This window comes from Centroberyx gerrardi, chromosome 22 (genome assembly GCF_048128805.1).
Source record: "Centroberyx gerrardi isolate f3 chromosome 22, fCenGer3.hap1.cur.20231027, whole genome shotgun sequence".
NCBI lineage: Eukaryota > Metazoa > Chordata > Actinopteri > Beryciformes > Berycidae > Centroberyx > Centroberyx gerrardi.
In genome coordinates this window covers 20,003,135-20,030,869 of record NC_136018.1, presented here as the reverse complement: position 1 = coordinate 20,030,869, position 27,735 = coordinate 20,003,135, and the positions used below count along the sequence as shown (strand labels likewise).

At 40.8% G+C, this 27,735-nt stretch overlaps 2 protein-coding genes across 2 annotated transcripts in view; one reads left to right on the top strand and one right to left on the bottom strand.

Moving 5' to 3' along the window:
- Positions 1-417: 417 nt before the first annotated feature.
- Positions 418-17,647, bottom strand: LOC139913017 (cyclic nucleotide-gated channel beta-3-like). The gene is made up of 18 exons (XM_078291548.1): positions 17,525-17,647; positions 16,790-16,844; positions 14,619-14,709; positions 11,560-11,720; positions 10,727-11,041; positions 8,618-8,826; positions 8,344-8,394; positions 8,149-8,235; positions 7,955-8,019; positions 7,158-7,280; positions 6,025-6,166; positions 4,801-4,960; positions 4,513-4,610; positions 4,331-4,414; positions 3,818-3,936; positions 3,251-3,403; positions 2,283-2,433; positions 418-549 (listed from the first exon to the last, which is right to left on the bottom strand). The coding sequence occupies exons 1-18, from the start codon at positions 17,645-17,647 to the stop codon at positions 418-420; spliced, it is 2,319 nt and encodes a 772-aa protein (XP_078147674.1).
- A 2,983-nt stretch (positions 17,648-20,630) lies between these two features.
- Positions 20,631-27,735, top strand: part of cnbd1 (cyclic nucleotide binding domain containing 1) — a 49,703-nt gene continuing 42,598 nt past the window's right edge. Inside the window, exons 1-3 of the mRNA XM_078291547.1 lie at positions 20,631-20,662; positions 21,500-21,616; positions 23,304-23,471. Of these exons, the coding sequence (XP_078147673.1) occupies positions 20,631-20,662; positions 21,500-21,616; positions 23,304-23,471 (317 nt within the window). The remainder of the gene's footprint in view (positions 20,663-21,499; positions 21,617-23,303; positions 23,472-27,735) is intronic.

Here is a 27,735-nt window from a genome sequence, read left to right as displayed (position 1 = left end):
TTACCTTGATAGGGACTGACCCTTGAACTCACTGTGATAAAGCATGCAGTGGACACAAAACCTGCTGAATTCATGTGATTGATGCTTGGTTTAAATGGTGGGCATTTGAAAAGTGTTAGGCCAATCAACATCCACCATGTTGAGTTTTGTAATTGGTTAGTTCAATTGTAGCATTTACCCAGTATTCAAAAGGATGACAGAAATCCTCTTGGTCATGTCTAGGTAACAATAAGTAAGAGCTGGAAAACATGACAAGAGTGGGTTTGAAGAGTATTTGAAATGCTAGAAGGTACTTGGGAATGGGATGGCAAAATATAAAGGTAAAAGAAGTATTTCCTAAGTACCGTTTAGGCCCAGGTCTGCTGACACTCAAGCTGTTAGACCTATAAAGGTATTAGAAAGAGACCAGGTCTTACCTTAGCTGGTGGAGCTGGGGCAGGAGCCGGGGCAGGAGCTGAAGCAGGAGCCGGGGCAGGAGCCGGGGCAGGAGCCGGGGCAGGAGCTGGGTCGGTGGCAGGCTCGGGTGCCCCCAGCAACCTTTTCAACTTGCTGAACATGGCAGGGTGGGCTATAGCAAACAGTTCTGCCCATCCACTTCACTTCTTGTATTCCCTTTTAGATCCTTAAAGGAACCTTCAGATCCTCTCTAGTCCTCTTCTCACAGCCAAAACAGCAGACTGGGGCAATTAATTCTCTAGGCCCATTAATTCCCTCTGGGCACTCCCTCTTTCGCTAGGGGTGAACACCAGATCGGCTATCACAGCCACCTATCGCTGCCAGGCAGGAGAACTGTCCTCATGTGACATACTGTTGACTACATTTCAGAGAAAAGGGGGTTGTGTTCATTGACTCTACAGAGTCTAATTTAGAGTTTAATTTAGAACTGCAAGTAAGTGGTGGGATGGGATGGGGAGGTATATTCTCATAATAACACTAACTGGTAATTGATTCTGCCATAAAGCTTGTTGAAATGAATGAAAACAAATGCTAAATAAACAGCTTTGCCTCTAAATTTGCCACACGGAATTGAGAATTGAGTGCATTTTTCAATATAATTCAGTATGGGATAACATATTATGTGGCCATAACTCATGGCTGTAGGGGATGAACCCATCCAGGGTAAATGTGTAGTCTGTGCTAGGCCTATTTCTGCCCCTTCTGGCTAAAGAGTTCACAAATAGAGCGACTACTTAGTTCATTAACCCCCATAATGTCCCTGTCTGGCTAAGGGGATTAGTCAGCACCACTGTCTCTCTCTCTCTCTTTCTCTGGCCTTGAATTCCTACTGTAAAAACACAATGCTGACAGACAGATGAGAAATAAACAGGGCACAACGCTAACTTGCCAGATGTAGTAGTTCAGTCAAGGAGTTATTTATTAAAGTCATACCGGACTGTAAATGTCAAAGCAGACAGAAGTGTATCAAATATTACATTGGAGTGTCAGCTATACTGTCACCATTGCTATAATGCTGGATAATATCGTTTGGTAGGCACTGCTTTTACAACTACTGTGCATTGGCAAACTGAAAAAAAAAAAAAAAAAATGGCTGACAAAAACAGAAAAATATATGGTGAATAGACAAATATAAGCATAAGACAGATCCACTAGGGGCAGTAGTTGAAGTTCAGAGACAATTTGATGCTCTGTCTGGCTTCAAATATTGCACAACAATGTTTTGAAAAATGTAGATGCCATTCATACCAGGCCTTGGCCAAATAGTATTAGCATTGGTTTGTTTTACTCTGCTTGTAGTAGCAGGTGGGTGGGGTTTGCCGCTTAGGACAGTACAATGGCTGCCAGAAAGTTTAGGCAACAATTGGAAAGTGTTTAAAATTCAATTTAGTGTATTTTCCTGTGATTTCCTCCAACTTACCTGACACTCACTCACCATACTGTCCTGATGTGGTCAACCCCACTTCTCTAGTGCTCAAAGCATGACAAACCAAATGTTAATATAATATTTTCCAATACTATTTGACCCGGGTAAATTACAGAAGCATTCCTTTCAAACAATATGTCAGAATAACAGAAAACACACACTCAGTACAAACGAGTCATAACAGTAAGAGGTTGAAAATAAACTGTACATTCACTCCCAAAAAGGAGTTATTAAAAAAAAATCAAAATAAGTGGACTGGAATCCTCAGTGTTGAGCAGCAGCACTCTGGGAAAAAAAGAAACACAAATTGAAATATGTTGCAAAACAGTCAGCACCTCCACTGCAATTACTTTAATATGACAAAACGTACGTACGTTAATAAAAAAAAAAGTATAATTACCCTGATTCTTTCAATGAATGTTTTGTTAATATTTCCACCGACAGCACGCAGCATTTTGGGTGTGGGTGGTTTGGGTCCGAACAGTGCCAGTCCCTTCTTCTTCTCCTCTTCAGCTTTAGCTGCTGCTGGACCCTTGGCCTTCATTAGTTTCCTTTAAAGTCACACACAAACACACACACACACACACACACACACACTGCTCAGATCTACAGGGTTGATCAAACATTAAGATGAAATGGAACGAATGCCCTCTGATACTCTCAAGTATACTGTAAAACCTGCTCAGGAGAAGAGAAAATATCTTGCTTCTAATTGAATCTGTATAAAGCTATGTAGTTGAGTCACAAATCTCCCAACAACCACGCCTGGTGTCAGAGGAGTCCAGTGTGTGAATAATGTCTAAATATATATCAACCATGTGAATAAAGAGATATATGTAGGCTATATTTAGTCTTATTTAGCCCAAACTAATAGCTACTAAAACATTGTAGCCGAAGAGTCAGCTCAGTTAACCTAAACAGTTCTTTTTTAGCTTGCTAGCTAACTCAGCACTAGTCAGATAATTTAGCAAAGCAACTAATGGTGATAATAGTCTAGTCTTGTTTATTTATAATAAATAATAAAATGGAACTACTAGCCACCACAAAGTACTAGCCACATAGCATTAGCTATTTTGCACATCAGATGTTTTAACTAGCTACTTGGGTAGCTAGTTAACCCTAAAAAAATAAAACACTCTTTACCCTTGACTAGCTAACTAACAAGCTAAACACAAAAATCATTAGTCTCCAGATAAAACAGCACAGAAATTAAGCTGATACTGTAGTCATGGCCGAGTCGTAACTTTAGAAATATGGTTAACTGTTCTTAAATATTATTGCCAAAGCTGAGGACCTCCAATGTGGCTACTACAGGGCGCGTTACACCACCTGAAAGCCCTCTATTTTCTTCAGCCAGCTCTGACTCACTTGCCCTTCCTGGCCAACACCTTCTGAGACTCCGGGTAGTGGACCAGGATGTCAAACAGGTCTTTCTTCTCCAGGACAAAGAGGTTAGCAAAGCCGTAAGCTTTGACGTTAGCCGTCCTCCTGTTCCCTCCGTCTTTGGAAGACTGCAACAGACTGAGAAAAAATGTCTAAATTACTTAAAGACCCAATATGGTGTTCTTTGTCTGGGGATTTGAATCCATTGTTACAGTTTCACAGAAAGTAATGAGCTGGCACAGTCAAGCGTTGGTTGCACACACAGTTTATCACATGCTCGTACTGATAATCAAACAAAATGTTTGTACTGTGATTACCTGCTTCTATAAGCTGTCGAAACACTTATTTTTCCACTTTTCTGTTTGAATATTCCAATGTTTTGTTTTTACTCAAGCATTTCTGCTTGAGGCATTGTTTCTGCATAATATCTTCTGTTCTTTAAAGTCACACCATAGGGTGACTTGAAAAAGAGAACAGATGTCACTGTCACCACACTGTTCTCTTCACCAACAATAGCAAAACATGGACTTCATCACACAGTTAAAGCCCTACCTGATTTCTCCGAACACGCAGCCAGCCTTCAGTGTGACAAACACGATGCTGTTGTCAGGTCCTCCCACCACCTGCACTGCTCCACTTTTGATGATGTACATCTCTTTACCGATATCACCCTGCAGAGAGGTGAAAGCCATGCAGAGGCAGAAAGATAACAATAGATGGTTTAGAGGCCGGGATCACCATGTTTCCTCAAATAGTCATTTACACAAGGGTTTGAGTGATATGGGAATTTGAAGGCTGATATCAATACCAGTATTTCTGGACTGAAGCTGCTGTTTGCAGATATTTTGTGTCAATACGCAGTATCTTTAAATTTGATAATTTTCATGCCAAAAAAATCCCCCCAAATTACAAGTAGTCAGTATTTCCCCCAGAATTTAATTCTTCTGAAACAGCATTTAGACCACGGAACACTAAAACTCTGCTTTGAAACCCAGGAAAATAATAATAATAATAGTAATAATAATAATAATGATAATAATAATAATAACTCTAATATACACTCACTTTCTTCACAACAAAGTCTCCAGGTAGGTAGATGATAGACTTGAGCCTCAGTAACATGTCTACCAACATCTGCTGGTCGCAGCCCTGTTGAAATAACACATCATCATGCAATCCTGTTGTTCAGTTAGTAGTGTGAGTGTGTGGTGTTTGCATGTGTGTTTGAATATGCTTGCACTTGTCACCTTGAAAAGATCAATCTTCTGGAAGGTCACCAGATTGATATCCACAGCGATCGCTGTTCTCATCACCAGAGGCATCGTATCCAGCAGCTCGGACTCATCTGGAAGCATCAAGATGACACACCGCCATGACAAAAAGTTAGAATACTAGACGCCACGCAGTGTCCTCCTGTCACATCAGACAGTAGAACATCTTCCCCCTATGCCTTCATCTCTGGTGTTTTGTCAGCTATCAGAGAGGAGATGTGATGAACTAAGAGAAAACTTCAAGAACTCTTTGTCCACACTGACCCAGCATGCCCTGAGCATCCCAGGTGTAAGTGTACCAGGTGCGGACCCTGTTCTGCACCAGAGAGGGGATGCGGTTGGACACCATGTAGGACACGGTGCTGTCCATGGAGGTTCGGAAGTAGGTCTGGCCTTGTGTGGCTGCACCAATGACATCTCTCATCTGAGGTGAGAACAAGGCAAGAATGAACACACAAATTGAAAAACACAAGGAGTAAGACTTTAGTTAAGTGGTCTACCATTCTTGTTGTTGATCACTGAACACTAATTTAAAAAATGGTGCTACTGTGCAAAATCAGTCACTCTGAATTGATCCTATTAAACAGGAAGGACCCCCCACCCCAACAGTACTAATTATACCGAGGTATCACAATTATTTTGACAATGACTGAAATGATAAATGTTATTTAACTGAGTCATAGGTAACTTCCTTCAACGTACTACATGTAGCATTTTTAAACATCAAGATATCATTGTGAAATTTATTGTAATACCTTAGTATAATTACCGTAAACAAATGAGACCATGGTGGAAATAGTTGGTATTGGACAATTATTGTGGTATTGCTAGTGCTAGTGTTTCTAAAACCAAGACCACTATTCCAATAAACCCAGTTGTCGCAAAGAGGATGTTGCTATTTGCTCCATTTACACTGAAGAATGGTGCCCTCTTCCTGTTTTGTGCTGTAAAGCAATCTCCATTTGTGCCATAAAGCAATCCAGCAAATTTCCCACCAAATCTAACCCGGTGTCACACAATGTAAAATGCAGTCTAGAGGCTGGTAGAGGTTGCCAATCCAATCGTCTCGTTTGTTTACGGTGATTATTCTAACGTCTCAAAATGATCGTGTTAATGACTTATTGATGTTAAAATGCTACACATCGCACCTTTAACATTTTTCACAATCAAGACTCCACAGGGAACTAATGAAATATCATGACTTTTTGAGTGACGGATGATGTGATGGTAGAGAAACTACGATGGTGTATGATGACAAACTATGGACAGTACATTTCTAGATCGACAGAAGTTCCATTCCTCTATTACTACTTCACTACATCAACGAGACAGGCGGAAAAAGGGTAACGACATGCTAAAGTGGAGATGTTAACATCTATCGAGTTCCAGATGAATTCGGGATCACGGGGCCCTGGCTTATGCTATGGGACCTCTGACTGGCAGACACAGGGGTAAGGGTTTATCTGATGGGACGTTTCTCTGTGTTACCTGTCCAATCAAACTGGAGAACACAAAGACGCCCGTGAAAAAGTTTGTCATCTGAAAGGTAATCTCAAAGACGGTGTGGGGTTCGTTAAGACCCCCGATGTTGATCAGACTGCGGACGGCAAAGTAGTAACAACGCAGGTACCTGTGGAGAGGGTCGGGGCATTAGAGGGGCTTTTGGAAGCTATACTATCATTGGCCAGTGGGTTTTAGGGGATGGATAGAGGAGCATGTGTGTGTGTAGTGGGGGGTAAGTCGGTTCAAGGCATGGTTTGGATTATCTTTTACATATTTCTGCCTGGTTTCATGCTTTATTCCCAAGATGTCTTGCTTAAAAAATCGAGAGAACGGTGAAATTTGTTGCAATTGCTTGGGTCGCTTGCCAAAAGAAAGAAAAAGAAAAAAGAACGTCACATGAAGAAAATAAGCATCCCAAAACAAGTTGATCAAAACCCCAAAGCAAGCTGATTAAAAAGAGAAAAGAAAAAAGAAAGTAAACTAAAGCTACCTGGCTGAGAACGATGGACAAAAAGAACGCCCCGAAAAGGTAGTTCGTCATCTGAAAGATCTGTCCGAACATGGTGTCTGGCAATGGCAACTCAGCGATCATCAGTAGGGACTTCTCCGCATAGAAGAAGCAGCTGAGGTAACTACGGCAGCAGTAAAGATGGGAAATACAATAGAGTTTACAGTTTGGATTTTCTTTGCATATGTCAGGGATGGATACTCTATAAAGATTCGGAAAGACTGGAACCAAAAAAAAGATGTCTTATGAAACTCATGTTCAGTTGTCACATTCTTCAGTGTTTAAGACATTTGGAAATGAAATTTACCAGTTTACCACCATTTATTTTTTAACATACTGTATGCTAAAGCGTTAGCATGTGCATCGGACAGAGCTATCTACCGGAGACACAGAGATGATTTTGGTTTACTTTACAGCACCTTGTAACTATGTTAACTATAATAACAGTATAACTATAATTTACTACAACACATTGCTGATCTTTAGATAATTTCAAAGTGTGCAACATGCAAAAAATGCAGAAGATGCAATATACATACACACCACACACACACCATTTCTAGTAGCCATAAAGATTGAAATATGAATGCATGAATATCATGGTACTTACGCACTGCCCAGGCCAGAGTAAACCCATTTGGTCTTGCCGATGCCCTGGTAGTCTGAAGCCACGTAGTAGAAGCAGGCGTTGATGTGGAGCATGAAGAGCAGATATCCAATGGTGCGAATCACTCTAGCAGATGAGTAAGGCAGTTAGCATTCACTCTCTCGCTTTATCTGTCTGTTTCTCTTCATTTCTCCATCTCTTTCTATCTCTCAATTCACTTCAGTGGATGCTTTATTGCCATGACACAGGGATTCCGCACATTGCCGAAGCAGAAGATGACCAAATGAATTACATTCACTACAGACCAGTAACAATCAAACGAGAACAGATTCGCTATCTAAAGTGTTATTACTCATTCAGTATTGTGGCCTGCTCATGTGAAATAACACATTTTGCAGCTCAAATTGTAAACTGACTGGTTTTGCCATATACTGTAAATAGGGAACTTTTCAAGACTGGGGAAATTGTTGAATTAGGGGAATAAGTTACGTATTTTGTCACTCTTACATCTTCATGTCTCTCTGTGTACTAACAAGTGAGGTTCTGTCTCAATCTTCCCTTGATGACAAACTCAACAAACTGAACACAGTCAATTTTCATAGTTGTTTATGGCATAAAGACTCCAGATACCAAACTTGTCAGATCTGGATAATGTCTTCAGTGAACAGTCTAATAAAATGGGGAAAAATGGTTGCAAATGTATTAAGCATAGATCTTTGAATCATTGACTGTGTGATGACAACAATGGTGGCACAATGATGGCTGTTGAATAAAGCAGCAGTTCATTTTATGTGACATACCTCCAGATGTAAGCCTTGGCCATGATGCTCTCCAGACGATCACTGAACTCAAAGAACGTATCTGCCTTAAGAGTAAGAATCAAAAACACATCATCAACTCAACTATCTTTTGAATTCATCACATAGATTGAGCACATGGCCTGACTAATCTTCCATCCACATAAGGTACACATGAGATGAGTATGTGAATTTACCTTCAGCAGACGATTGGCCCTGAAAATGGATTTGAATCCAAACTGGAAGTAGAGCAAGTCGAACGGTATGAGACACATCATGTCTAACTGTTGAGGAGAGACAGCTTTGTGAGCAAACTGAGGCGAGTTCACCCTGAAGTACAACAAGAGCAGTGCAAACAGCAAATCAAGATCCAAGAATCCCACATGCAATACCTTCAATCTCTCTGACGCTCTGTAGTTCTTCTTCGTTAGCACCCTGTCTTTCTGAAAGGGAGAAAATGACAAGATGAGGCTCAACCTGTCTCTCATTACGATACAGAGTGAGAGTCAAAATCAAAACAGTGTCTTTAAAATTCCAATTTTTTCATATTCTCATATTCAAATTTTTTGTATATTGCATATGTGCTGATATTTTTAAAACTGATTTCATCCTTTTCATTCTTAATGCCAGTCTAAATTGGTCAGGATTGCTTAAGGATTGCCTTACTATGACGTCGCCTCCCATGACAAACTGTTTGCGGGGCTGGAAGAGGATGGTGTCTATGAGGTAGATGAGGTCGGCCAGCAGGTCCAGGGTGAACCAGTAGGGGATGGCGCTGGCCGTGTGGTAGGGGAAACACAGGCGGGCCGTGGCGAACCAAGTGTTGTAGTTGAAGGCCAGCGTCACCAGGCTCAGCCAGGCGATGTAGCGACGGTCTGGAGGTGTAGGGGTTTGGTAGAAGAGGAGGGAGATGGGAATTTAGTGTGCTGGACATAGACTGTAAAAAAAGACGATGCTGGACAATAGGTTAGACTCATATATCGGTTGTATTTGGGCCAAGGTCTTTAATTAAAAATTGGCACCATCATGGAGGTCCACTTATGGCCTAAATTGTCTAATAGGTCTAAATATATAATGACAAGGCTAGAAAAAGAGCTAGCTGAAAAAGATTGTTGTGTGGCAGATCCATTCACCAACGTTTTACGTAAAATTGAATAGTCTGATATGGTAGGTTTGTTTCCAAATGTATTACTGCGACACAGTAATTGTCTTTAGCCCTAGTCTCTACGCTAAAACGATTTTGTTTTTGGCATTGTTAGCTAGCTAACTAGCCAGCAGAGTAATTTAGCAAAACAGCGTTAATGTTAACAACTAGGAGCCACTACAAACATAACTTCTACTACCGTATGTTAGCTAATCAGATGGGTTAATAACACAGTGTTCAACAAGCTGACATTATCTAAACACAAAATCAATCAGATGTATCAGTGATGAAATAATCAGTTCCCAGTCAAAAACAGCACAGAAATGAACCATGTCTTTTCATTTCTGTTGAAACAACCAAGCACATGTAGCAACACAATCAACTGTTCACAACCGTTGTTGCCAAGAGCTGAGGACCTCCAATATGGCCGCTAGAGGGTGAGTCACATCACCTGAAAGTCCTCTGTTATTTTTATGTCAGTTGTCTGACCACAGAAATCATTCCAGTAAAACCAGTGAAACCTGCCTCACCCTTAAGGAGCTGCTAACACCTAAAACAATTTCATTGGTCTGGCTTTTAATGGAGAGTTTTAGTGTCTCGAGCAAAGTGATGGTCTAAATGCTGTTTCAGAGGCTTTTCCACACTGACAAGAATACAATTCTGGCAAACACTGTATCCTTGTAATCTTTTTGTAATTATTTTGGCATTAAATGGGCAAATGTAAAGATATTGAACATCATCACAAGATATTGGTTATCCATGGGCAGCTTCAATCACAAATGATAAGTATTGGCCTTCAAAAACCCATACTGGTCTAAACTAATCAGGGATACAATAGATGGTTCAACCACAAACAATAAAATAATGTGATTAATCATTCAGTGTGCTTATTTGAACAAAAGTTACTATAATAAAATTACATCAGCGTCTACAACTGTGATATGTGCAATATTGCACACATCACAGTTGTCTATTGGTTGTCACAGTTGTCTATTTAAAGAGCCTAACAGTCTGGTTTCCACAACAATTGGGCTGAAAACCATCATCTAATGCAATGAATGTGTGAAGGCACATACATTCTGCATTTACCAGAATGTAGAGGTGTGACCAAGTCAGCTTTGCTCGAGTCACAAGTCAGTCTCAAGTCTTGAGGCACAAGTCTCAAGTCAAGTCTCAAGTCTAAATGTAGATTACTAAGTCAAGTCCAAGTCATTAATGTCAAGTCTGAAGTCTAAATGTAGAACACCAAGTCAAGTCAGAACAAATCAAGAGTCCAGTATCAATTTAATATCTTAAAGAAAACTAAATATCTAGGACTTTTCAATGCAATATGGTTTTAATAGGATAAAAACTTGGTAAGAGCATCATGAGTTTGATTTCTATAATCAGTTGCAACTTCAATAAATTCAATCATTCCATACAAATTCAGAAAACAGAATTTAAATTCAGTCATCTGCTGGAGCAAATCTCATCACTTTCAATCTAAGTCATTTACACAAACACAAGATCTCAAGTCAAGACTTTAGAAACCTTTTCAAGTCATCAAAGTACAAGTCAAAGTCAAGTCCTGAGTCACCAGAACCCAGGTCCCAAGTCAAGTCTTCATGCATCAAGTCAAGTCAGTACACTACCTGTGAAAGGGTCTATGGTCACCCCCAGCACAGAGTCCATCTTGTTCTCTATTGGCTTCAGCAGAACGTCCACAAACCACCAGGCAAGTTCAACAAGCTTGGCCTTCATCTTCTTCTCTTCCTTTTTCTCATCTTTAGCCTCTGCTTTCTTCTTCTCCTCCTCCTCCTTCTTCTTCTGCTCCGCCTCCTGCTTCTTCCTCTCCTGCTCCTCTTTCTTTTTCTTGTCCGCCTCCTCCTTCCTTATCCGCTCCTCCTCTGCTTGCCTCTTCCTCTCCTCTATTACTTTTGCGTAGTCTTCTTTGAGCAGCAGTGGTGCTAAATGGATAATATGAAGATTGAAAACTGTCATTTCACATTTCCAAAATGAAATATCCACAGTTTGAAGACAAAGTGATTACTACCATGAAAGTAGAACTCAGCATGGAATTATTGAAGTTATTAACTACTTTAGGATTTCACTCATAAAATTCTAGACTGCCAGACTGCTTGTCTAATTTCCAATAAAGCTTCAATGATATCCATACCCATTTGACACAAATATATTGTGAGCTTGGAATTATAAGGTTCTATCTGACTTTTCTTTTTTTTTTTTTTTTTTTCAATCAAAATTGAGTTCATATTCATGATCTTTGAATTGTACTTTATGCTGTGCTTATTTTCTTTTTTAAAAACAAACTTTTAGGGTTAAATATTTCAAAAGATAGAAAGTCCATGACAGTTTTACACTTTTTTCCAGCTGGTATGTCAGATCTTTGATGCTCAATATTTCAGAAACTTGTGTGTGTGTGTGTACATGAATGATTCTGCACGTGTGTGTTTGTACGTATACTCACTGACAGGAGGGGTGATCTCTGGGGAGGAAGCGTACTGATCAACGAGTTTCTCTTTGTAGTGGTCTGTTCTCTCTCTCATCCGCTGGACGATGGATCTGAGCTGCTCATCTGAGTACTTGTTGACCACTATGGGTGGAGGTGGAGGGGGGGGCACGTCTTGTCTGAAAAAGGAATATACTGTACCATCAGTACAATTAGCCACAAAATCACTTCAACAGTAATACTAGCATGCTAATAGTGCCTGCCAAATGTCCATGTTGCTACTCTTTATCACCGATTGATATAACACAACAGTGATTCAGCCTATATCCAGTTCATGAAAGATTTTCCATTTGCTGTTCAAAACACCCGGTGTCTGGTAGCTCTTTCCTGGGAAAAATCCTCTGGTGCACAGGAAGTGATGCGTTTTACGTTTCTGGTTTGTTTGGAATAAACAGAAGAAGAACTGTTAGCATGAGCAGTGATAGCCACCATGGCTGAACAGACAAAAAAAAAGAGAAATTCAAACTGCATCGACAGAAAATCCAAGGAAAAAGACGTCACAGTACTGGACACACTGTTTGATTGACAGCTGATCTCTGGGAAGTGGGGACAAAATGAAAAAGCTAAAAACAAAAAAGGATCTCGCAGATTACCACTTTAGATGCAGGTAAAATTACTGGTGTAAAAATCTACTTAAGAAAAAGTAAGATGTTGCTAATTTAAAATATACTCAGAGTAAAGAAAAAACTTTGCAAAATGAGGTGCACGAACAAAGTAAAGCATGAATCAACATTCCATTGATTTGGTGTTGGTTTCTGTACAGACCATCCCTCTTTTCTTCACCAACATACTGAAACAGTGATTTCAGAACTGTAAATCTAAAAGGGTCAAGACCATGGCTGAGGGCTGGAGGGCTTTTTAGGATCTGATGACATTCACTGACTTTGTTTCCATACCTCATCACTGGTAAATTGGCCAGTTTCTGGTGCAATGCTTATGGAGAACCTACAAAATTTGTAGTAGGCCGACTACACACTCTTTCACAACTCTGATGTCAGTCTGCCATAAGGTGAGTCTACATCAGCTGCTTTTCACTTATAACATTGCATAGTAATTGTGATTTGTAACGCCAGGTTGAGACATTTACACTGTAAAATGCCGTTTTTTTTTTTTTAAGTGAAAAGGCTCAGCTGACAGAGGCAACTCCAAGAGCAGCAGAGCTACAGGAGATGTTCATATGTCTCTCCCTGGTGGACAAAATGGAGCAATGCATCTAGGTCAGAGGAAGGACTCATCCATAACAAGTCATCAGAAATGAATAGCCAGCCACTGCACCATAACTGCAATAATATATGATAATAAGTTTAAAAAGTGCTTTAACAATCAAATAAAAGCAAAAAACATGCTGATAAAATAAATTAAAACAAGCAAAACAGGAAGGCACCACAAGATAAAATGATAATAATAGAGGGTAAAAATTGTACACTTTTGATAATAATCACTTTTATCACTATCAAGACCAACAGATGCCAAAATTTGAAATGTTTACTGAAATGTTTAACGTGATAATTATACTTATTTCCAATGCAATTCAACTTGTTTCAAGAAAGTGTAATTGTCTTGATAGTAATGGAGTGATCTGCCTTATTGAAGTGAAGCTGCATTGAAAACAAGTGGAAGCATCTTAAAATAAGACTGAATAAGAGACGAAATAACTTGTTAAGACTTGTCTGTTGTCTGCACAGACCAGCAATTTCCGTTATGACTCTCACATCACACAGTTGGTGGCATCTTACAATAATTGCCACCACACTTTATTAAACACTTAATCACTTTATTAAACACTTCATTATTATGTATCAGTGGGCTCCGAGATAATTACGTCCCTTTGGTTGGTCCTCATTCTCTAATTTACACACTGTCAATGACTTGAGTTAGACACATTTTTTTTTGCACTGATATTCAATATCTTAAATTTTCTTGACTATTTTCATGCACAAAATCTCATAAGAAAGTATTCAGGGTTTCCCCTTCTTAAAAGCCTCTGAAACAGCATCTAGACCATCATGGGACACTAAAACTCTCCATTGAAACTAATAATAATAATAAACATACTCATGCATACTTGTGTGTGTGTGTGTGGAATCTGATCAAAAAGTCTCATTAGAATCAATTCAGGTTAAGTTCTTCCCATAGACAACCAGTGTAGTATTGATCAATTCTACAATAAATATGGAATCAAACTGCATCATATCCATCATATCAGAGGTGGACGACGCTGACTGGACTAGATCAGTAATTCGCCTCACCTTTAAACTCCTGACACTCACAGGCTATTTATTCCACATGTCACTCAGGCTGATGGGTGACTCCTCTAACAGTGCTTCACACTCTGCTTCACCTCTAGCTCTTACCAAAACTCCACCTTACATTTCCAACACGTCTCCTTGGTTGGAAAATAATATGACATGTGTTTACAACTGAGAGGATCAGCTGTACCTTTAACCTGTCGCCTTCACTTGCTTGATTGCTTGGCCATAAGCAGCCCCGGTGAGCTTCTTATGTCTAAAAAGCTGAAAAGCCTTTAATCCACTTTCAGGTCATCCCTAAACTAATCTGCATGTTGCTGTACCGGGGGATAGAGATCTCACATGCTGCGTTCATCTCTGAGGGCTCTCTCTCTCTCTCTCTCTCTCGCTCTCTCTCCCCCTCTGTCTCTCTCTCTCTCTCTCTGTCATCTCGCCAGGGAATCTTATTAATTAGCGTGATTAATTTGATACTAGTTTGTGGTGTCGATGTCTTGGCAGGCATGCTTTTTGGAAAGCTATGGGGAGGTTTGGATGCAGGACAGATACTCTTGGGATAAATACATCTAATGGAGCTGTAGTCCTTTTAGTTGCTGTTATATGTTCACTGCATCTCCCCTTCAATGCAATAAAATGTCTGAAAACATTGTAAGCTAAGGTGGGAGAAACATGTTTGCTGATGACGAAGGTGTATTTGTGTCATTGTGGTTGTGGCCAAATCATTTGAAAAAACCTCTGTAGAGAAGAATCTACAATGGGTGCAGGTCTTACCCCTCAGGTCCAGGGTCTGCAGGAGCCGGAGCAGGGGCTGAAGCTGGAGCTGGAGCTGGAGCTGGAGCCGGAGCCAGAGCTGGAGCCGGAGCTGAGAAAGGGGTAACAATTAGAAGAACATTGTTAAAACGGGTAGGTCAAAGCATCTGGTAGTTCCTCAGAGTTTTACACCTCCACGAGAAAGAATGCCTCTCTGATTGATTGGTACTGTAGGTGAAATGGCTAGACGTCTCAATGTGTTGGAAGGCATTGGAAGGGCATTACAATGCTACTGACCCTGGCAGCTTATAGAGATTGAAACATGGAAGAGAAAAAGATTGGGGATAACGTTGAACATAACTCATGAAACAGACTCATAATGAAGTCCATGTTCCAAGGATATGGTGTGTCCCTCAGTCCACTGAGCTGAAAGTCCTACCATAGAAAAAGCACTGATTACCTCCGCCATGGAGGTAATGTTGTCACCTGCATCTATGTTTTTGTCTGTCCGTTCGTCTGTTAGCAGGATATCTCAAAAAGTTTAGCACGGATTTGCACAAAACTTGGTTTGAAGGTTGGTTATGGGCCAAGGAAGAACTGATTAACGTTTCATGTCGATTGGCCAAAAGGGGGCGTAGTGGTGGGCGTGGCATAACACCAAAAGGTGCATAACTTCCTTGCGAGGTGTTGTCAGACATGGTGGAGGGCTGTGCTATACTGAGCACATTTTCTAGGTCTCTGTCTGGCTTGTAGTCAGTTAAGTACAGTAAAAGTATGGTCAGCATTGGTGAAAGGATACCTGTTGCACTAGACCCTCACCTTACTACAAGACAGGTAAATGAGCAGGCTAGGCCTTCAATAAATTTTTCAGTTTTATTTGGATTAATGGTGCCTTCTTACTGTTTGTGTACATGGCGAGCAACATGATCAACAAGTTACCAGAAGTCCATTAACTTCCTATAGAGCTGAGCGACCAGAGAAACTGGGCAAGGCTGACCTTTTTATGGTCATTGGCCATCAACAGACATCAGATTTCTGTACTTCTTTGTTTCGCTACTGATGTGATTTCGCTTCATGAACAATATATCTGCCTGGCAGGTGCAAAATGGATGATTCCAGCCATTCAAAGCTTCCCAGTTCTCCACAACTTTTATATGAAAGCCTAGAGGAATAAATGTCTCAAAAACTACACTTGGAGAATGGTTGCATCCATTGTTGGGGTCGATGGTAAACTCTGAAGGAATTTTGTTGGCTGGCTATGGCAAAAGGCAATACCAAAGCAGCGAAAAAGACATGATTTTAATAATACATGGCTTATTTTTCTTGGTCGAACTTTGCAGCTGCAACGACCAATCAAACAAGTTGCTCACAGTGTGAACAAGCCGTCAGAGTGGTGCACTATTTTTCTGCAGGACTGGGTTTTTAGACTTTTTAAATCAAGTTTGCAGATAATTCTGTAATTCTACTGGTGACTTTGCGTTATGGTGCAATGAATTCTTCCTTGAGTTCAATGTTCTCAAAAGTAAGGACATGAAAATAGATTGTAGAAGGTTACAACACCATGGTTGGGGCCATTCATGAATTGAATTGGGAATGCATGGTAAATTACAATTCAATTCCTGGAGTTGGAAAACAGAATGTGAATTGAATTGAAATGACAGGAAACAGAATTGAATTCCATGAAATTCCATGATATTCCACTTCTAAGCGAGTTTGTTAGTTAAACAAATCAAATACATTCAATCATAATGTATGTATTACCATTATGTTATGCATCAAATATCACCTGAAAGGTCCCTTTTATGATATGAAGGTCCCATTTTATATTTAGTATTGATAATATATAACACTGTATAACCTCAGATATGTGGTAAGAAAAAAAACAAAAAAACAAAACATGACCCTATTAATCTCAACTTCCTAAAGTTCCACTTCAATTCCAATTCTGTTTCCTGTAGATTCTTTCAAATTCCAATTCCAATTCTTCAGTTTAACTGGAATTGATGAGTTCATTCATGAATTGACCCCGACCGTGTACAACACACTCCCACAGCCATTGGTCCACAGAGGATAGTGAAGTGAATGTGACACACCATAAAGAACCCGTCTGACACAAAGCAAACTAAAAAAAAAAGGGACATAATCCAGTTTCCAAATATGCAATTTTGTCTCTCAAATGAATGATGACTTACCCGGCGGTGTGTCCTCTTTCTTGGCCTCCTTCTCCTCATTGGCTGGCTTCTCCTCCTACACCACAAAGCAACATTTTCCTCAAAGTCAAACGGTTGGCTTCATTAGTCAAACCGCGGCCATTAGAGAGACATTTTAATTCAGAGACCATTTTCAAAGAATAGTGGATTTAGCATACAACAAAACACCCCCCTCGCCTGATAGGCACTTTTAAAATAAGCTCTAATCAGAATGAAATGAATTTCAATGTGCCTTTTGGGTAATAAGCAATTTCAATAGGTGCATGCAGAAAATGAAACAATCATATTTAAATCATTTTTGGCAAGAGGAATGAGGAATGGCAGCGGATAACACTCGCTGCTGTGATTGCTACAGAAATACGGTAAAGTGAGTTATGACAAACCAATGGAACAACTCGCCGTATTGCATGTTATTTGCAATAATATTTCACCTGCATCTGCATAATTGCATACACCAATTTACTGCTTGCTGTATTAGTTCTGTGTGTATGCATGATTGCTGCCTTTTTGCTCTCAATACCATTACTGGCACATAATGCATGACAGCTAATAAAAGTTTATGATAGCATCATGGAAAAATCAAGTATCATTTGAGACACTATAGACATGAATATAAACATCCAGAACAATTTGAGCAACTTAATACATTTTAAAGAATCCAATTTCTTTTTATTTCTGGAGCAATTGACTCACTGAAGATACACAAAAAATTCTTACCTTTGCAGGAGCTGGAGCTGGTGCTGGAGCCGGGGCTGGAGCCGGGTCGGGGGTCACCCCGGGGGTCCCAGAGGCCCCTGGCACCTGCGGGCCCGCCAGGAGGCCCTTCAACTTGCCGAACATGTCCAGGAGCCTAAAAGTACATCTACTGTGCTGCCTGTGTGTGTGTGACTACGAGAGGAATCGGCCGACTCCTACAGAGCAGTGGGGATGAAAGATCCCCCTGCTGGCTTAACCCTCTCCCTCTCTCTCTCTCTCTCTCTCTCCCTCTCTCCCTCTCTCTCTCTCTCTCTCTCACCTTTATCCCCCCGCTCTCTCCCCCTCTTGTCAAAGCAACACATCCTCATAACCAAGTTGGCCCTGATGCTATTAGTGCTTTTAGAAGCGTTAATACTCTTGCTCTGAGAAGAGAACAGCCCCCACCAGCACCAGTGTCTTTTAAGCCCTTCACCAGTTCTCATATAAGATCCCAATGGGCTTATGGCTAACCACTAAGGCAGGGCTAGGAGACTCTGGAGTCTACTTATGCAGAATACACTGTATATGTACTATTACTCAGCATGGTGTGATGACAAGATAGAAAAATAATATTTCTGAAATCATTTCTAACACATCATGTTGAATGCACTGGACTATATAGTAGAAGACCTAACTTGTAAGCTTCAGTGCTATATGTACAGAATGGCAAGAAATATATCCATAAGTGCAGGACACTCAATTACACTGCGCAGCCCACTTGGCATTGAGATTAGCTGTGTGCCTATAGGGAGACGTACCATAGTGGCCTCTTCATTACTGCAGTAATATAAAGGAAAAAGAAGGGGGTAAAGGTTATACTCAAAAGCATTTCCCACTTGGGGAATTTATAATTGAGAGCAGCATTGAGACTCAGTAGGTCCTATACGTGTGTGTGTGTGTGTGTGTGTGTGTGTGTGTGTGTGTGTGTGTGTGTCTGTAGCACGGTATGAAACTGGGCCTCCAGTGTAACAACATTGCAGATTTAAGTGAATGACATGAAACTTAGGTCTTTTCAGTTGACATAAAGCTCACAATGAATCAATTTGAATGAATTTCAGTATTTTAAATGGAGTCATTTTGCATTGCACAAGAAATTTCCATTGCAGTATTGTCATTAGGGTACAATAAAGTTCTATTGAGTTGAACGTAGAGCAATAAATAGAACTACATTACCACTGTGAAAGTGCATACTGCATCAAGTTCATGAACCCACGGCATGAAAGCCTGTCCGTGATCCCCGTATTAGTAGAGTATTACGGTACATACAGACCAAGTGCAAGCATTACGCTTCGCATTGCTTTGCTCTATCACAAGTCACATTCTCAGTTTGTTTAACATGGGAAAATATTGAAGTCCCCAGCTATGAAACCCGGAGCTGTGAAAGCCTTTCACTCTTTTTTGTCTGTGCAGTTCCTGGTTGGAATGCTTAAGACCCTTGCGGGGCCAGGTGGATCTGAGCTCAGATGCAGATTGCCTCCAGTCTATCAGGATGAGTTGTGCCATCCTCCAGGCACGCACAGACCGGACTTATACTCTGGGCTGACCCAGTGGCGTGGCTGCAGATAAAGGCTCAAGCCAAACGCCTGGCCAGTAGGACAGAGGCCAGAGGCCCAAGTCTGCTAAGACAGATCAATGTGCTACTGGGTTATTGGTCATTGTTAAGCCTGTGTTTTCAGTAGCATATTTTATTTGTTATTTTCAGATGATACCATACGACCTACTTCATTTAATACAGATTAAAGAGATTCTCTCCTAAGCTGATTCTCTGGCTGGAATCAAATCCATAGTGTCTCCTACCACAGCCCACAGAGGTAGATGGGTCTCACTGTTCTTACTGAGTCTATAGACAGAAACAGATGGGAAGGACGCGACTGAAAACAAGGGAAGGCCGACACCATATAAAAAGATACCCCATTTACACCAGTGTTAAAGTTTGTGTTGTCTGTCTCTTACAACTGAGGGTGTCATGACTTCCACTTCCACTATTCCAACAATAAATAAGGCCTGAAAAACAGAGGAAGCTGGAGAACTTTTCAGCTTCTAATGGTAGAGATAGTAGGGTTGGGTGCATGCAAAACAATTATATACTGTACAAGCACTAAAGGGAAAGTGGAACTCCACTCCTGAAGAAGTCATATCCAAAACTGCCTTCTTGCCTCTTAAGTGTTGTCAGAAATATTGTAATTATGACTTGAATGCACATGAATGATCCAACAAAGTGGCAGGTATGACTGGGAAATTGATAATTTACTATGATAGAGTTACCTAGATGTGACATTTAGTGAGTGGAGAGCAGCCTTTGTTTAACTTTTAGTTAAACTTTAATTAAACTTTTCGCAATTAAAATATAAATTTGCTGCTGCTTCTGTGCCGCTTGATTTCTAACATAAAAAAAACCCAACCAAACAAACCCCAAAACAACATTTTTTTATTAAATGGTCAATTTTACGACCAATTGCTCCTGAATGCAGCAACAAGTAGTATTTACGACTTCCGAAGTTTACGGGGAACACTTGAAGGCAGCATGTTGACATGACAACCTGAAAGCCACCTGCACCTAACATAACTAACTTAACCCTGTTTATGTAGGCAGCCGATTGTTTAATGTTACCTTAACGTTATTTAAACGGACACATGGCGCTTCAACCTGCATTTCTCAGCTCGACACATTCAGGTAAAATTTTCGGTTTTTACCTGGTAGCATTATATCCACGACAGCAGACTAGCTAACAAGTTGTAAGTTAGCCTCGATATATGATCTCTCCCGTTTGGAGAGGACTCTCTGCCAAACTCCATTCAAAAATCTGGCAATAAATTTTGCTTTGCTTAACGGCAAATATTAATACCTGGTAGGACGTAACTAACTTCAGAGCTTTTACAAACCGTTAGGAGCTCTTCAATACGGCATACATCCAATACGCTAAGCAGCACTTATTTCAGTGGAATTTAAACTTTTATATCTGGTTCCACTGTTATTCCCACAAACTTCTCCCACCAAAACAACGTCGTGGGCGGTAGCGAGTAGTGTGAAACAATTATAAAAGTTGAGATTTTATTGAAATACAGCTCTGCTTCATGGATCATATATATGCCGAAGTTACCAGTAGACACTACCAATTGGTAAGAGGTTATCTAACTCCTGTTCTATCATGTATGCATATTTGTGGATGAGCAAGGAAACATTAAAGTGCTCGATTTTTGAATGGAGTTTGGTGTTACGTATGGTTCAAAGTAATTCAGTTGTTGTTACGGTTATCTCTAGTTATGCTACCTTTTTTCTGATGTATTCTTGTTTTTATTTGACGACGTTTATTTAGAAAGTCAAAAAGTATTGGGGATAGACTATACCCGCCTGAGGGACCTGTGCACAATCCATGGACTCAGACACAGGTAACTAAAGGCCTTTATTTGTCTCACCTTTAAATCTTTAATGGGAATTCGCCCAGTTTTCCTAATATAGCCTATAGTAAAGTAAATCAGGGGCTCTCAAATGTTTTCATGCCACAGACACCCAAATAGACACTCATTATGTCACAGTTCCCCAAATTATATGATTTTGATATATGTGAATATGGAAGAATATGGGATGATTTTTGTTATTGATTTAGTAGTGAACTGTATAACTGTCTACACTACTTTCAGGGGAATAATAGTGGTGGGTTTGAAACCCAGTGAATTAAATTATAGTGAAATTTCACTCACTCATATGGTAATTTCTATGCATTCTCTCTGGGATAATTACTAATGATTTGAATTATAGTGAAATTAAACTATTTACTTAACTCATTTTGCTGGATGCTATTGGCCTGTAACAGCAGGATTATAGGCTACTACAGGCTTTTTTCCTTCTCAGATTTTCTTGCATTGGCCTTGTGTCTGTTCAGTTTGAATGGCACATGCTATTTGTTATGTATATGCTGTGAATGTTTGACCCTGTTACACCTTTTTCTCTCATAGTAAGGATGCCCAGTCCACTAAGGAGGCTCATGACGTCTTCATGAACTCCTATCAGAAGATATTCCTCCATCCAAAGAAAGTGCTCCCTCGAATCCATAAAGTGCCAGCAATCAAAAAGTAGGTTCAACTGTTCCAATGTAGATATTCACTAACATTAAGAAGCCGATCATGTCTTAATTGTCCATCATTGTTTCTTTCCTAGCTCTTATTTTGTGTGTTTTGATCATAGATGTTATACCAGTGTCTCTCCAGTATTCTACCAGTAGATGTCAGCACTCTGCTATGTACATCCCTGATTCACAGTATGCAAACTCCACATCCTGAATACATTAACTTGATTTCATTATCGCCATGATAATGTGAGGGGAAAACTATAAAGCATGGTTATTTCCACTCATGAATCTCGTTCCATTGTCATTGCCATTATCTTTGCATATTTCCCTGTTTTCATTTAGCCCTTATCTCACTAAGACACTCGTACCCTTGCTTGTCGTTTGGAATAAAATTACAGCGCTATCACCCACCCGCCCACCGCAAATTGCGCTCTTCCATTCCTCTTTTTCACGCTGAGAAAGGGACAACCAAATGCCAAAGGAATGCAGACAGGGCTTGACTCCGGCGTGGGCTTCGTGTAATATATCTCAGAGCGCTCTCAAGGACCATTGACTTGTCTGGGGCAGATGAGAGGCGAGGATGAGTGGAGGAGGAAGCGGGGGAAGTGCCGACGCACTATTTCATGCCTCTCCATCTTTCCGCTGTCCACTGATGCAAGGAGATAGGTCATTAGAGCCTCGCCATCTCTTCCATTAATCTAATTAAGCCATTGGGGTTGGGCCTAGCCCCTGTCGTTGCTGCGAAAGAGCTCCATACATGTTAGAAAAAGCTTTGTAATTTTACTTGCTGTGCACTTGGGGAACATTGAAGAAAACGCTTAACCCACCACTTCTAGAATAGTCAGGACTGGTGTTTCATCCTTAGAATGTACTTGAGTTGAAAATCTTGTAAAAAAGCTAGTGTGTCAACAACGCCTGTCAGTCAACAACTGAATCACAGTAGACGTAGACATATTACAGTGAGATGTAAATATATAGTACAGAGCCGAGGAGATGCTGTGTTGGAGACTGAATGCTCCGGTGGGCAGTGACATATGACTCACTGCTCTAATTGGCGTAATACAGAGTGGCTCTCAACCAGGGGTCTGGGAATCTGAAGAAGGCCTTACCAAGGGAGGCCTATTCATAGGAGCGGTTTGCATGGGCAAATGCCACTATGATTACTCCTTTAACAATGCCATAAAAATCAAGGGCTGTTGAGTTGCGAGGCGGGGGGCCTTCCTTCAGTGGGGAGGAGGAGTAAAAAATGGCAAAATGGCAATCGTGTGTTCCCAGAAAAAGGGCTGCATTCAAGGGTTATTTCAGGTTTCTAAGAACTGGGTATCCTTTCAGTCCATCCAAAGAACACTTGCCTCAGTGTTTTGATTTTTGAAACATCAGAGGCCAGATTTGTACGTTTTTTGGTTTGGTTTTAGTGAAAGTCAATGGACCTGAAAAAAAAAACACTCAGAAAACTTACATGGAGTGTCTACCAAACTGTTTCCTTGCTCCTTCACAACGTTGTCCTCCACAGAAAACGTCTTGAATATAAATTGCCTAATGTAAATGTATCCCCATTAACTTCAGACAAAGTGAAACTCTTGAAAATAAAACCATTTGAGTTTCACAGTGCTTTTTCCCGAGGGACTGTTGCAGATCTGTGTGGAAGTGTAGTCAACCCCCAGCAGAATATACTCTTGTCTCTGTCCCAGTAGTGTCTGCTCACCAGTGAAGGACGGGACCAGTGACGGGGACGCCTCCCAGTCTCTGGAAGCTGGTCAGACCCGCAGGAACCTCCAGAAAGCGACCGGGACCCAGAGCCGGGGGAGACAGACCCAGGACAGGCTCATCAACCACGTGATCAAAGCCCTCCGGAAGTTGTGAGTCTTCAGTGTCTGTCTGTGTATTTGTCTGGCTTTCTGCATGCTAGTGGTGGCTTATTGACATCTTTGGTCTAAGCGGTCATTGCTGTTCTCAGAGATCAGCTGTCAATCAAACAGTGTGTCCAGTACTCTGACGTCTTTTTATATGAGGCCTCAGTCCTGAATGCTGAGTGTTGCATTTCTGACTGCTACCAAATGAGGGCAGAGCACCCTTTCACTTGTGGTCCCATTTAAACTCTTAGCTTGAAACATGTGCAGCTCTTGTCTTCCGTTTTTTTTCTCTTGTCCTCCTCTCCTCTTCTCTCCTCTCCTCTCCTCTCCTCTCCTCTCCTCTCCTCTCCTCTCCTCTCCTCTCCTCTCCTCTCCTGTCCACTGGCAGATGATGAAACCGTTTTCATTAGAATTAGTCAGATGCTGTTGAGGATGAGTCTGAGCTCCAAGAAAGCGAAAAACAAAAAAAAGAGACGACGCCAGCATGACTTACGAGGATAAAGACAGCAACATCTGGTGCCACTACAAAACCGGTCCCAAGAAAATAAAAGAGCCACTAATCTGTTTTGTCAGACCCCCGAGAATCAACACTTGACATCTGATTCATTTGGATGGAACATTTTTTTGGCAACTGACTGAGTGTCAAGAGCTGGGTTTCCGTCCAAGTATTTTTATGTGATTGGTGATGTATTGAATTGGAAGGGCTGAATGGAAGCGGCATATTCCTGGGAAATTTCCTCAATATTGCAAAAATGTTTTGTGTGTGTATGTGCTATTGTTCCCATGTATAAGTCTCCTTCATGGGTGTATGACCATTAATTGGTGGAATATTGCCAAGTACATTTTGTTGTTTGGACAGCATGACCAAAACAGCAATAACAACTTCTAGAATCAGTTCTCGAAGACTTTTCTGATGCAGCTCCATTCTACGCTCAGGAACCCTTTTTATTTGCTTCAGCCCATGTCAAAAGTTTGCTCACAATTCACTTGACAGTTGGATGGGAAACGGAGCTACTGTTAATCACGAAGAGATTGTCCTTGAAGTTGAAGTACACTTCAGCTGGTAGGTGAGGACAGATGGAGAGCGAGACGTCCCTCTTGTGAAGTAGCGAGCGACGCCGCGGTTGTGTTTTTATTACACGGGACTCTAGAGCTCAGATGCGTTTGATTGCCTGACATTCCCATTGTTTTAATTTATTCACTCTTTCCATTTCATCCTCCCCCCCAAAGTTTCCCAAGGTTGCTGGTTTTATTGGCTTTTCCTGGTGCGGGTGGGTGTGTGTTTCTGTTTCTGAGTGTGTGTGCGCTTCTCAGTAGTACATGTATGTATGTGTGTTTCCAAGCCTGTGTGTGTTTCTGTTTGTTTGTGTGTGTGTTGGTGTGTGTGTGTGTGTGTAGGCATGTGTCAGGCGCACCACAGTGAGCCGCAGAGCACTGAGGTGTGTCATTGAGAGGGCCTGTGGGGCTTAATGCCTGGCCGGTCAGCGTGCACATTAATCTGAATGAAGGCACAAAGTGACAGGCCTGTGATTTAGACTGCCCATTAAACCTTACAGTCACGTGCTTCCCACAGTCACAACTGCGGGGCTGTAGGCCAGGAAGGATCGGCCAGTTCAGGTGGATCGGGCCGCCCACTGAGCTGAGGTGGCTGATAACCAGGCATATGGTTACATTTGGCATTTCACTGCTGTCCATCTCCTGTGGCTGCATTACTTTTCCCCGCTCTCCTACTCCCATCTCTTTACATTGCGTGTATGTGCATTGCGGCTCCATTCTGATCATACCGCGAACTTGACCGCTTCCATCTCTGGTTTTGAAGATCTGTCAGCAATGTGAGTGAAATCCGATATCCACACCTGACTAACACCTAACCCTTAATGCGTCCTTGTGTGATTGGATGATAAAAGTTGCATTGACAAAAAGCATAACTATTACCTAGGACTGATGCACATGCAGATGGATGGATGGATGGATGGAATAAGGTTTGACCGGTATATTCAATATCTTTAAATTTGACCATTTTCATGCCAAAAGCTTAAAAAAATAATTCCAAGCATTCAGTGTTTCTCATAATTGTATTCTTGTCAGGGTGGAAAAGCCTCTGAAATGCCATTTAGACCATCATGTGACACTAAAACTCTCCATTGAAATCCAGGATGATGACAATATAGATAGATAGATAGATAGATAGATGGATAGATAAATGGGATGGATACAGTCATGCACATGTTACTAGATGGATGGAAGAAGGATGGCCAGACAAATAGATCAGTGCTGTCTGGAGATGACAAGTGGATGCTCTCCCTCTGACACCATCATCATTTCTCATGAATGTTAACAGCCCAATTTCTTTTTTCTTTTTTTTTTTTTCCGTCAGTGTCTGACACACCCCTTGGCACCAGTCACATCCTACATGACAAGCCTGTCAGCCAGCGTTAAGCTGCAGGTCTCTTCACCACAACACTTTCAGCCGGACAAAGGTCAACTGTTGACTTAAGCGGGGCAGAAAAAAAAAAATTTACTCCTAGGGATTACTAGGTCAACAATTCTTGAATTGGTTACACTGACTGAGGCAGATATGATAGGATGAAACTTGGGGCCAGTGGGGATATTGGGCCGTTACAGCAGAAAATAGCAGAAGGATACAGCAAAGAAACATAAATAATAATATAGAAAAAGGGGGTTTGAAGTATATGCACCATTAGACAATGTTAAGTAGAATGTATGAATGAAAAGTATGATTTTAAAAAGTATGGATTACAGTATTACTAGGGTGTACAAAATAGTTTAGTAGATAGTAGTAGTAGTAGTTAGTTAGTAGTAGAGTTTCTATAGGTTCTTAATAAGTTTGAAAGTCTCTTAATTTAAGGCCTTAAAAAGTATAAAAATGTCTTAAATACAGTTATTAGAGGTGAAATAACAGGTTTCTTTGCCCTGCATGTCCACTCTAAGATCAATACAGAACAGGGATAGTAGTACAATATGCAAAACATATTTTTTAATCATATCTGCTTTACTAAACACAATTGGACTTCATGGCCCGTAACAATTACTTTCCTTGTGTTCTTTTTCTTATACTGCCCATTTATAATTTCAGAACTTTCATTAGCTATATTCAATCAGAAATTACCTATTTTGCCAGCTTTGTTTATTTTGGTTTTTAATTTGGTCTATAATTCAATTCCATTAAAAAGGTATTAAAAAGTATTAAATGTGGCTTTCAGAAACCTGCAGATATCCTGATAGCGAGGCGAAGAAAAAATGAATGCAGAATATGTACCACAAAAAAATATACCCAAAAATGATATATTCAGTATGAAATATGTGGGAAAAAGTATATAAATATCAATGCCTACAGAAATGAGAAGGATGATAGATATAGATAGATTTACAGGACGTCTCTATATTTAAAGATTGCAACAGCTAGACTTACATCCACCTCACTGTAAGCCGCGCTGTTTCCACATTTCACTCCCCTAGTGTTTTATCTGTGATCGGGCCACATCAACACAAACACACACGCACGAGAACAAGAGGAGGAAGGTCAAGGTTAATGAAAGGTGTTTCTCTCATCTCGTCTTCTGCCACCCTCCGCAGATGGAGAGACTGATAGCATCCTCCCTCTTCCTCTCCTCTCCAAGCCCCGGCTGTGTTATGGCCCCAGGCAGCCTCCCTGCCTAGCTCCACTTCCTTTGGATAAAGGCTGTAGCACCGGGTATCTTCATATCTAGGCTACGGATGCCAACTGTAATCTGTCAAGTCTAAGGTGCCCGTGTGTGTGTGTGTGTGTGTGTGTGTGTGTGTGTGTGTGTGTTGTCTGTCTGTGTGTGTTTGTGCAAAGAATTGTTCCAGCTACGCAAGGAAAATAGGATAGTGTTTTATTGTGGCCGGTGAGAGCGTGTGTGGGTGTATTATACAGTATGAAATACGGTAATGAGTGGTACTGTAGCGTGCCTTTTATGTGAAAAATGGATTTGTTAGAGATAAAGCAGCATTGTTGGAATAACAAAGGGAAGTTGACCTCAGCTACAGGATACGTATTGCGCTCCCAATTGGTGTTTTCAAAATGATAAAGTGCTGTTTTGCTTATGATAGTAGCAGATTTCTGAGAGTGAGGCCTGTGTGCACCGGGGGGGACATGTGCACAGCATGTGTACAAACACTGCAGTACCACTACTTTTCAGTCTGACTTGTGTTTTGATGTTTTTGTAATGACTGCAGTGTGCCTGTGTGGGCTACAGTAAGTAATGTTGTAAGTTTAAAGGGGCAC

Excerpts from the sequence above, each read along its gene's own strand:
- LOC139913017 (XM_078291548.1), bottom strand. The coding sequence starts at position 17,647 with ATGTTCGGCAAGTTGAAGGGCCTCCTGGCGGGCCCGCAGGTGCCAGGG. Across the intron at positions 7,281-7,954 it reads GCCAAGGCTTACATCTGGAG|AGTGATTCGCACCATTGGAT; the intron begins GTATGTCACATA and ends CTCATCTGCTAG. Across the intron at positions 6,167-7,157 it reads TACTCTGGCCTGGGCAGTGC|GTACCTGCGTTGTTACTACT; the intron begins GTAAGTACCATG and ends CCCTCTCCACAG.